This window comes from Haliotis asinina, chromosome 11 (genome assembly GCF_037392515.1).
Source record: "Haliotis asinina isolate JCU_RB_2024 chromosome 11, JCU_Hal_asi_v2, whole genome shotgun sequence".
Lineage (NCBI taxonomy): Eukaryota > Metazoa > Mollusca > Gastropoda > Lepetellida > Haliotidae > Haliotis > Haliotis asinina.
The window spans coordinates 51,162,652-51,174,665 of NC_090290.1; the positions used below are offsets into that span (position 1 = coordinate 51,162,652).

At 40.0% G+C, this 12,014-nt stretch overlaps 1 protein-coding gene across 2 annotated transcripts in view; it reads right to left on the reverse strand.

Moving 5' to 3' along the window:
• LOC137255590 (sodium-dependent dopamine transporter-like) overlaps window positions 1–12,014 on the reverse strand; it is a 47,992-nt gene that overhangs the window by 12,875 nt on the left and 23,103 nt on the right. For both annotated transcript variants that reach the window (XM_067793026.1, XM_067793027.1), the window contains exons 3-4: window positions 2,676–2,807; window positions 2,053–2,344 (exon numbers count right to left, since the gene is read on the reverse strand). In XM_067793026.1, the coding sequence (XP_067649127.1) occupies window positions 2,053–2,344; window positions 2,676–2,807 (424 nt within the window). The remainder of the gene's footprint in view (window positions 1–2,052; window positions 2,345–2,675; window positions 2,808–12,014) is intronic.

The following is a 12,014-nucleotide window of genomic DNA, read 5'->3' on the forward strand; positions in this document are numbered from 1 at the left end:
TAAAACGCATTTGAAAACATGAATTGGTGGAACCGTTGAACACTATACAAAGCACAATTTAAACATAAACTTTGAGTTAAAAGATGAACAACTTTCAACACTGAAACATATAGGAATGACCGTATTGCTATTTTGCCCACGGGATGTAGATATTCTAAAAGCATGTTTGGAAATTCAAAGTTAGCTTTCGTTGATAATAGTACTAGACTATTTTCATCGCCATGCCCGTTTGCGCTTAGACAGGACCCAGTCGTAAACATGGCCACGAGAGGGGTACGAGACGCCATCCGGCTTGGCGGAATGACACGAGTAGCTACGAATGATCAAGTTGGAAAGGAATTAAATTCCACTGTCAAAATGTATATTCACAACAACATAAGAGGTATATATCACAGCAAAGGAGGTATAAATCACAACGATATAAGAGGTATATAACACAACATAAGAGGTATATATCACAACAAATTAAATGTGCTGGTGTTTCACACCGCTTTGTGTTCAAGCTTCAACAGAGGGAGGTCATTCAGGACCTGGCGTAGCCAAGTGAATTTAAAACAGTTATTATCATATAGCGTGTCATGAACAACCGCACTGATTTTTCAACACGTAAAACAATCACCAGGGCAGCGTGACTGAAGGACAGTGATTAGCTTTCACTTAAAACTATTAAAAGGACATGACAGAATCACCAACAGTTCACCCAATCACGCGGACAAGGATTGCCGGTGATCCATTGTCGTCACTTCAACAGAGCAAACTAAACGGAGGGGCTAGAGAAATGTTATCATAGATAAAACCTTATTGTGAAATAACCACAAAAGATAGATCTTTAAGGCGGCGGTAAACAAGCACTCTTCTGTCAGATAAGAACAGAGAGTAGCGGCTTTCATCCGCTCACGTCGCTGTTAACGTAGAATCTTTCGGGGTCATCTTAGTAACTATGTTCGACTCTCAACGGCTGTGTCCGGAAAGGTATGTGAGCCCAGATTCCTCTTTTGTCTGGCTACTGTTTGTCGGCGTACACGGTGACCCAAGCCATACGCTGCTAATGATGTCAAGGTAAAACGGTGGATTCTGCGATGCAGCGTGTGCAGACACTGGTTTTCCTAGGGCGCTGTAACTCGAGGTCGGTCTGATCGTGGTCTGTCTGAGGTCAGTCCTGTCTGACGGTACTGCTGAATGACTGGTGACGAGATGATAACCAAGCGTTCTTGCAACGTGGGTGAAGGAGGCTCCCATTTCGATCATTCGTTCTCGTTGTCACAAATTTAATCGATTATACCAGTTTGGCATTGCCTTTGTGGTCCATATGTAGACAGATTGGTGAAAAAGCATGCATTGCATGTCGTATTTCCTGGTGGATAACTCATTTGTGCGTTTGGGCGATGTTTTCATTGGATGGTGAATTTGGCATTTTAATTTGAAAGTGGTGGCGTTTCTTTAGCCGGTCAGTATATTTCCCGAACATATGAAAAACATTGCTGATACATGCTTGAACCAGCTGTTGACTTTCCAGAATAGACCGTGAATGTATGTATAATCGATACAAGCATGTATTGGTATGTGTGATCCCCTTGATCACAACGTGTGAAGAATTAACAAAGTTAATTACTAAACATCAGCTTTGTAGTCATTGACCCGAGGTCGTATCATTAATGTATACAGAGAAAACTGTGTTCCAATAAACATCGTGTATGAACCAGTTTAGGTACATGCAAATTGAGAACTTCAGGTATATAGTTACTGGATACACATCTCAAGTGTCAAACCAAATGGTCTGAAGCCCATTCAGATCAAGGCCACCTGGTTCATGTTGAACACCTGGTGTCATGGTCCCAATGGCTCTAAAAACACGCTTGTTGAACAAATGGTACACATGAAGCATGATGAGACCACATGAAGTATGAGGAGATCACATGAACATGAGGAGACCGTATGGAGGCCGAAGAGTCCACACATTTGTTTGACCTGCCCCTTAAGGAGGTCAAAGCCATGAATATTTCATTGAGTTATCAATTTGATGTAGCTGAATACACAGATCAATAGACCTACCTCCAGAATTCCTCTGCAGCAGTTACACCAGGCACTGAGCCATTTGCAGAATGAAGAGTTACAGCCGAGATAGCCGACGTGACGTTACCGTAGTACAGAGTGTCGTTGCTGGACGTTGTGTTGGCGTAGTCGCTCGGTGATATGCATCTGGCGGTGTTCCAGTCGTTGTTGCAGTGTGCCCATGGTAAATTAGCGGAGAATGAATGCACCAGGTAGTACAAGTACCACGCAAATATGGAAGCATTGTATGTTGCGTATGTCCAGGAAATGAACACCGTCCCCAGACCAATACCTATGATGACGTAAATTACAAAAGTGGCAGAAAAAAACAAATATTTACCAAAACTGACGAAGGTAGATATTGATCATAAAACAGTGACACAGTGACTTGATCATAAAACCGACTCTGCTTCAACATGAAGTAACAAAATAACGTCACAGTTAATAATTAAGCTTTGAAATCATGTTACGTTGCATAAATAAAATTACACATGCTGTCCATCAAACAAATACGAGTAAATATTGAATGTAAACAGTACGCAGATGAGAACATTACATTTTGACCTCTATACAGATGCACACTCCACAGGTATTTATCACCTGGTGGGAATGCGGTATACTACCTTTAAAAGGCGGACACACATTCCAGACTTGCACTGGGCCACTCTGAGAGAACTGACCGATAACCATCTCCAGGAATACACATGGAATAGCCCCGATGATGGTGAACAGAAGGAATGGGATCAGGAAAGCTCCTATTTGAGAGGAGAAATAATATTAGCTTTCCATACATTCTACCTGTCGGACAATTGCTATAGAACATTCTGCGGAATCTCGACAAAATATTTCTGAGAACTATAAATATACACAACATATCAGGTGAGAAACTGAATTTAATAACGCTGAACGATACAATATATACGCTTACCATTTAGTACATTTGTTCTCCTAAGGGAGCGACCATCTAATGTCCTGAGGGTGGCAGTTTGTTTCCAGAATGAATGTTGTTTTGTCACAACCACGCCTTGTTGAGAGGCCAGTTATATACAACATGTGTTGAACAATATACAATGGTTTTGAGTGGTAAACAGGAGGACATATGGTTTTTTCGACCTTTTCCAGAAACTGAAATTCTAAACAACCAACATAAAAGAGCAAAACCATGGCCCCGCTAGAACATTGGACGGTCCATCCACCTATTATGTTAGCCACGGCAGGGAAGCTCCAGGTATAGGTAACACGAACAGTTAAAGGTCAGTTATTACTTCAGAGGGCCACAGTTTACGCATTGCATTTTATGGCAAGAGACATTTGTCATACTATAGAACTACATAAGAACAAGGAGGCATGACGCATGAGGAGATCACATGGAGTATGAGGAGATCACATAAAGCATGAGGAGAACACATGGAGAACGAGGAGATCACATGGAGAACGAGGAGACCACATGAATCATGAGGAGATCACATGGAGAACGAGGAGACCACGCGAAGTATGAGATCACATGGAGAACGAGGAGACCACGCGAAGTATGAGATCACATGGAGAACGAGGAGACCACGCGAAGTATGAGATCACATGGGGGACGAGGAGACCACATGAAGCATGGGGAGACCATATGAAGCATGGAGAGATCACATGAAGAACGGGGAAACCACATGGAGCACGACGAGACCATATGGAGCATAAAGAGACCACATGAAGCATGAGGAGACCACATGCAGCATGAAGAGACTACATCAAGCATGAGACTACATTAAGCATGATGGGGCCACATGAAGCATGAGATCACATGAACTTGAGGAGACCGAATGGAGGCCGAGGAGTCCACACAAAGTAGGATGAGTCCACATGGAACACGAAGAGGCCACACAAGACATGAGATCACATAACGCACGTGGAGACCATCATAGAGCGCGAGGAGACCACATGATGTATGAAGAGACAACATGGAGCATGGGGAGACCACATGGTAAATGGGAAGACCGCATGTGCATGAGGAAGTCATATGGTGTATAAGGAAGCCTGTGGAGATGGCATGGAGCATGCTGAGGCTACATAAAGGACGAGGAGACCACATGAAGCACTATGAGATCACATGAAACATGAGAAGATCACACGAAGGATTAGGTGACGACACCGAGCATGATTCAATTAGTGGGTGAAGGAGATTAGTTTTACGCCTCACTCGGCAGTATTCAAGCTATAAGGCGGTGGTCTGCAAATAATCGAGTCCAAAACAATCCAGTGATCAACTGAATGAGCATGGGACTGTGCCACTGGGAACCGATGACATGCGAATCTGACCACCCGTTCCCTTTAGTCGCCTTGCGACAAGCATAGTCACCTTTTGTGGCAAGCATAGGTTGCTGAAGACCTATTCTACCCCGGACTTCCACTGGTCACATTGAGCCTGAAGACACCACATGAAGTATGGGGAGACCACACAAAGCATGAAGAGACCACATCAAGTATGGGCAGACCACACAAAGCATGAGGAGACCTCATGAAGTATGGGCAGACCAAACGGATCATGAGACCACATGAAGTATGGGCAGACCACACAAAGCATGAGGAGACCTCATGAAGTATGGGCAGACCAAACGGATCATGAGACCGCATGAAGTATGGGCAGACCACACAAAGCATGAGGAGACCTCATGAAGTATGGGCAGACCAAACGGATCATGAGACCACATGAAGTATGGGCAGACCACACAAAGCATGAGGAGACCTCACGAAGTATGGGCAGACCAAACGGATCATGAGACCACATGAAGTATGGGCAGACCACATAAAGCATGAGAAGACCTCATGAAATATGAGCAGACCACATAAAGCATGAGAAGACCTCATGAAGTATGGGCAGACCACATAAAGCATGAGAAGACCTCATGAAGTATGGGCAGACCACATAAAGCATGAGAAGACCTCATGAAGTATGGGCAGACCACATAAAGCATGAGAAGACCTCATGAAATATGAGCAGACCACATAATGCATGAGAAGACCTCATGAAGTATGGGCAGACCACATAAAGCATGAGAAGACCTCATGAAATATGAGCAGACCACATAAAGCATGAGAAGACCTCATGAAGTATGGGCAGACCACATAAAGCATGAGAAGACCTCATGAAGTATGGGCAGACCACATAAAGCATAAGAAGACCTCATGAAGTATGGGCAGACCACATAAAGCATGAGAAGACCTCATGAAATATGAGCAGACCAAACGGATCATGAGACCACATGAAGCTAGAAACGCGAGTGCAGGATTGCATCTGGCTGTGCAGTTCATCTAATTCACACACATGTTCAGTGACACACAGACCATTATCAGAGTGGATTTGCGTGCCATACAGATGAGATACGTAAACTAAAATGTGGTTATGTCATTTGTCACACAGAAACCTGATTCAGAGTGTTTAACATTTCCCCAGACAGACATGCATGTTTCACCCACACAGTGACATCAACATTGGGAAGTAAGCGTTCATTCTATTGATTCATATGCCCTTGCTTAATATCATGCCAAACAATGTTCTTAGCTTTGCATTTCCATTTCATCCCTATTTAGTAGATGTCGAGAAACCTGGACTTTACTTGTTTGGTTACGCCACCTACTAATTTGACTTTCAGTCTGTTATTGTCATGTTCATTGCTTCTCGCTGGAGACAGACTTTCTGGGATAAGGATTGTTCATACAGGGCAGTCATCTGGGATAAGGATTGTCCATAGAGGCCAGTTACCTGGGATAAAGATTGTCCATAGACGACACTCAGCTGGGATAAGGACTGTTCATATAGGGTAGTCAGCTGGGATACGGGTTGTCCATTCAGAACGGTCAGCTGGGATATGCATTGTCCACCGGATGTAGTCAGCTGGGATAAGGATTGTTCATACCGGGCAGTCAGCTGGGATAAGAATTGTTCATACAGGGCAGTCAGCTGGGATAAGGATTGTTCATACAGGGCAGTCAGCTGTCATAAGGATTGTTCATACAGGTCAGTCAGCTAGGATAAGGATTGTTTATACAGGTCAGTCAGCTAGAATAAGGATTAACACGTCACAATTTAATTCTGGACTCACAATAGTCCAGAAACTCTCCGCACTCTAGCCACTCTCTCACAAGAGATTTGCCAAAAATAAACATGCCGCTATTATGAATATGTGCTAAGGATGAAAAATTGAAAAAAATCTTTTTTCGAAAACGGAAAATTTAAACTCGCTCACTCATGGGCGAGAGTGTTTAATTTCGTCCAGAATAAATGTTTTAGAGGTTGTAAATGAATGAAAAATGTTAATAAGTATCATGACTCAAATTTCAGCTCGATTTGACTTGACTTCGCTCACTGACAGCGAATCAGTCTCGGATGTTAAAAAATCTCGCCCATGGGTGAAAAACATATTGGCCCATGGACGAGAATATTTACTTTCACTGAAAATACATGTTTTTTCCATGTTTTGCAGTTTGTAAATAAATATAAGTATATTTATTAGTGTCGTGACACGAAAATCAGCTTATTGTGACTTAATTCTGATAATTTAGAGCGATTTGGGTGAGAATATTCACTTTTACTAAAATTACATCTTTTTGCATGTTTTCGGGGTTGTAAATGAGTAAAAGTATGTTCATAAGTATCATAATACAAATTTCAACTTATTTTGACTTTAATTCCGTTAATTTAGAGCGATGTTTACAAATCTCGCCCATGGGTGAAAAACATTTTGGCCCATGGGCGAGAACATTGCCTTTTACCCCAGATATATCTTTTCACGTGTTTTGGAGGATGTAATTGAATGAAAGTACATTTATGAGCATCATGTCAGAAATTTTAACTCATTTGAATTAACTCCGCTAATTGAGAGCGATTTGGGCGAGAAAATATTTTTTGCAGTTTGTAAATGAATGCAAGCATATTTATAAGTATCATGACACGACATCCAACTCATTCTCTCATTTAGAGAGATTTAAAAACAAGGAAGGATGTAAATGAATGAAAGTGGCTTTACGAGTATCATGACACAAAATTCAACTGATCTGATATAATTTTGCGAATTCAGGGGGATTTTAAAAAATATACGAGAATAATTACTTTTACTCAAGATACATCTTTTCCTGTGGTTTGAAGGTTGTAAATGAATGAGGATATATTTGTAAGTATCATGGCACTAAATTCAACTTATTTTGACTTAATTCCACTAACTACAAGAATCTGCACTTCCACTCCAAATACATAGGTTTTTTTTATTGTTTTAAGAGGTTGTAGATGAATGAAAGTGTGTTTATAAGTATCACTCCTGTCTTAATTCGACTAACCTCGCTCGTGGACGAAAATATTTTCATTTGCTTGTTTTCTTTATTTTGCAAGCATGTGGTTAAATTTCAGATGAAATTATAATGACAAATAATTTCAGTTTAATTTAGTGAGTTTAGTTCTATGTCACACTCAGCAATATTACAGCAACATGGCGGCGGTTTGTAGATAATCAATTTTCGACCAGACAGTCCGGTGATCAACAGCATGACCATCGACCTGCACAATCGGGAACCGATGACATGTGGCAATCAAGTTAGCGATCCCGTTAGTCGCCTCTTACGACAAGCATAGTCACCTTTTATGGCAAGCATTGCTTGCTGAAGCCCTGTTCTACTCCAGATCTTCATAGGTCCTGAACGCAGAGCTATGAGAGATCACAACAATGTGAGAGATCACATGAAGTAATTTTTAGGCATTATTCAGTTGATAAATTATCATTTTATGATGCATATATGTATGAAATGCTGGACGGGTATTGGGCATTTTGTGATAAGTTACCATTACCATTTTCATAATGCATAAAAAAGACACTCATTAATCTATCACTGAGTTTTGTCATTCTTTCACTCCAATACGGTCGCTAAATCCCCTCTGATCATAGTATATGGACTCTCCCATACCCAATTCACCTAACCCTGAGAATTCAACCAGGCGTGACATACCCACATCACCTAATTAATTTTCGGCACCTATCGATCAAAAAATACATAAAATGAGAGGACACCCTGTTCACTAATGGGTGTGAGCCTTGTAGGGAGTACCCTCACTCTCACAAACCAACCGACTGGGGAGAAGCTTCCATGTTTGCTGGGGATTCTTCTGGCTTTGCTAAATAAATCGTACATAAACATGTAAAATATTTTGCTTTCATTGCGTAACTACCCACATTAGGACATTGAGACCATTCTGATTTATCGAGTAAAATACGATTGTATGGTTTAGAGTTTGAATCTTGGCATATCTTACCGGTTTTGCTACTTTTGCACTCTACCTTTTTACCTGGGGCGAGCATATTTTGGTGGTTTTTAGTGTTTCATCTATTTGTTTAGATTTATTGATTTATTTGTTTTATAACTGTAAATTTATTCTGACGTTTGACGAGGTTTGTGTAGTTATCATGTATGTTAGGTAATTATATTATTGGTATGGAGTGGCATTGATATGCATGATTATGCTTGCCAATCCAGTCACGATTACTTGAAGAGATTAGTTTAAACTATAGATTAACGTGTCCATACTGTTAATGTATAATCTTTATATTGGGCTATGAGGAATACATAAAATAGATTGATTTTGCGTTTACTTTTCTATCTTTTTATAAATTTTCACATTTACATTCTCCCTTTTTACTACAAAAATATTCTCACAATGAACACATAACTGTTTACAAAAAGGTGTCTTCCCTTAAAATAAGTAGGAGGAAACGCAAAGTATAGCAGCGCATTTGCCATAACTGAAGTTGTTAAAATGATAAAGAAAACTGTCATTTCCAACATTCACATTGCAAGCAATTTTATTAAGAAACTGAATAACTCATTACTAACGGAAGGGGTGAACTGAAAGTGCATTTTATTAACTAAAGTCACTGAGTGAACACGGTAACATCGGTTCAATTACATTGGCACACGTGTGTTATTTCGTTTCCTAAAGAAACACATTTTATTATTATTTTTTTTAGAAAACCAGTGTCTAATCCCTTAAAACAGCACCGTTGTCACTACACCAAACGATTTTGACCTTGACCCAAAACAAAGGTTTAACTTACATAACTACCCCGTAGACATCATTTGCTTGAAAATGAGTTTAACACCCACGCCGAAATGCTGCTTACATTAGAACTTCTATATCCATATAACTTTCTCTGTTTTTCAACTTATCATAACCTGAACGGATATTACTTTGTCAACTTCATGAGAGGTTTTCAAGTTCTAATCGACACACTGATTTCCACTTTTTCATCATTCTGACTTTTATCTTAATTTGTTGAGTATTTCAGCATAACTCGCAAAGACAAGACCACTGATGATGACGTTTTCTGTTTCCGCGTTCAGTTACGTAATTTCCGCAAAGCGCCTGCTACAATTTGCGCGTCGTGTCTCGTCCGCTGGTCTTGTGTATTGGAATAAACCAGCTGCCGCTTTCAAGTGTATTTTACTTGTCATATAGACATCTCATCCATGGATTACTCTAGGTCATTAGGTGACACCAGCTTTGAAATGAACAGGTGTTCGTGAGTGTATATGGATGAAAAAGACTGACTGCGCATGACGCATAGCCAAATATCTCACATTCAAAGGAAATCTCGAATTAATTGTTTTATAAGGCGTCGAGCTGACCAATTGGTTTCGGTTTTGTGTATAAACCTCCTTTGCCATGTGAACTTAAAGTCTAAATACATTGTTGTTTATATTGGGGATGCATGCAGACCTTATATATACACATGAATAATCTCGAATTTCGACCTTTTGTAAAATTCTATGTGCATTAAATTTTACTGTAAATATATATTGAAATCAATATATATACATGCATGTGTGATTGAACAATCCTATTTACTAAAACAGGGATGGGGACTTTGTCCTTCTTCAAGACCTGCACATATTAGTCTGTGAAAGACAATGGCATTTATGTGCATGTACTCTGGAAAACCTTCTGCACGATATTCTTTTCAATTCAGTTATTGTGTGCATGCTGTATTTCAATTTTGAAAATATAGTTAAAACATATTTTGATTCTCAAAGAATCTCGTTCGTTTAGCAAGCAAAATATTGCTTTGATTAATACTTCACCAGTACTATACAATATTACAGAATGCACAAAACCGGATACGCAAAGCCGACAAATTATGGCATTGTGATACAGGGTTATAGGAGTCCCTGTTTATCCACCGAGCCAAATTGTCGCTGACACGGCCCCACAATCCTATACGCCCTTGTGAGGTGTGGATTCGGGGGTGGGGTTAACGGTGGAGATGACCAAACCAGGGAAGACACAAGTACTCCATATTCTATCATGGTCTTCTATCATGGTATTCTATCATCTGCTCGAAGATGGACCTTTTCTCACTGTGATCTGTGATGACTTCGGTGAACGGAAACAAAGAACTTATACACTGTGAAAACCAGAAAATAGTTGAATCCGTCAATGATTTTATCATGAAAACACAAAGCTTGTTCTTTTTACAGAAAACTAATTAACTTATCAATAACCTTCTCACAATTGTTCAGTGTCTCTACAAAGAGCTAGTCAGACACAACAAACCGTAACTCTCTTTTTTATGTTTACTTTTATGATAGATGTGTATTTGATATAATGATATGTATGCATATGTTATTATGTGATAGTTCATATGGATGACGACACATGCTGCATTTATATTTTGTATTATATGTTGTATGGCTGAAGTACTGATATAAACTGTAAAGCTTGTTCACCAGTCCCAATCAGTGTTTACGAAACACACAAAAACACAACATCTTGGAGATGTGTTGAGAAAATAGAGACATATGGAGAACAGCAATGTCATAACTGAACAGAAATCATTCCCTCTATTGGTGAAGGCAGTGTGGGATTAGTTAAACAAAGAAACCTAGTCGACCTTGCCTAATAATCATCTTACTCCGTAATTAAACAACGCACCTGGGCTGTCGAAAATCAAAATTTTGTAAATTCGATGTTTCTGCCAATATGTAAGGAGGTAACCCGACGTTATCACTATGGCGTTAACACACCGGACAAGAAGGTAAACAAAATACGTTAACAGTATATGCTTTAATGTGGCCACTATGAACGAGGTAGACTGTCTGATCAGCAAAGCTTATTATGGAAATCTCTTGTCTCTGAAGCTGGTCCTTGAAACTTTCTGTCTTTTTTACTGTGGCCACTTTGTTACAATATACAGTTTATAAGGCTCGCAGATTCTTGATTCACGATGATGCCAACTTTTTCGATTACTGTTCGTGCGACTACTATCATTCAGGAATTGGTTCCACAGCTCCTTCTTTCACCGATGTCTTTGTGTATGTGTTCTTCCTCGTTAATTAGAGTAGAGCCGAGTCTTCTCCTATTTTTAGGCGCAAGTTCTCCAAGGCAGTCGACACTCACAATCTGCTTCTCGACAGTCCAGTTGTGTATTCGATCAAACAGTTGACAGTCCGGGTGTGAACCAAAAGAGGATACTAACATTCGGATCGGTGGATCACAATGCTACATTGCATTTACCATAACGAATGTTTAAATCTCATTTTATGTAAATATAGCATCAAAACAACTGAAATAATGTATTTTATTAACATGGTACTGACTATAGTCGATTCGAATCACTGCTTCACGGTTCACTGACTGCCATGGATGTTTGCTATTCCCACGTGGCGGGGTAAAACTGATATATTCTCCCTCGAAAGGTCACGTGAAGCAATCAGAAATGGACATTCCTAAATGGAGTAGGATAAATGTGCCCTCTACGTGCTTATGAACCTTGAACGCGCAGTTTCATCTCACCAGTTATGTACAAATATTGGTCTAGAATAATTTTATTTTTCAAAACCTTTAGGTACACTTTCCAAGCGTAAGGTTTTGCCCACTATAGAATGTATTCAACAACGAAAGTTTTGACAACATACCGTGTGTCACCTAGAAA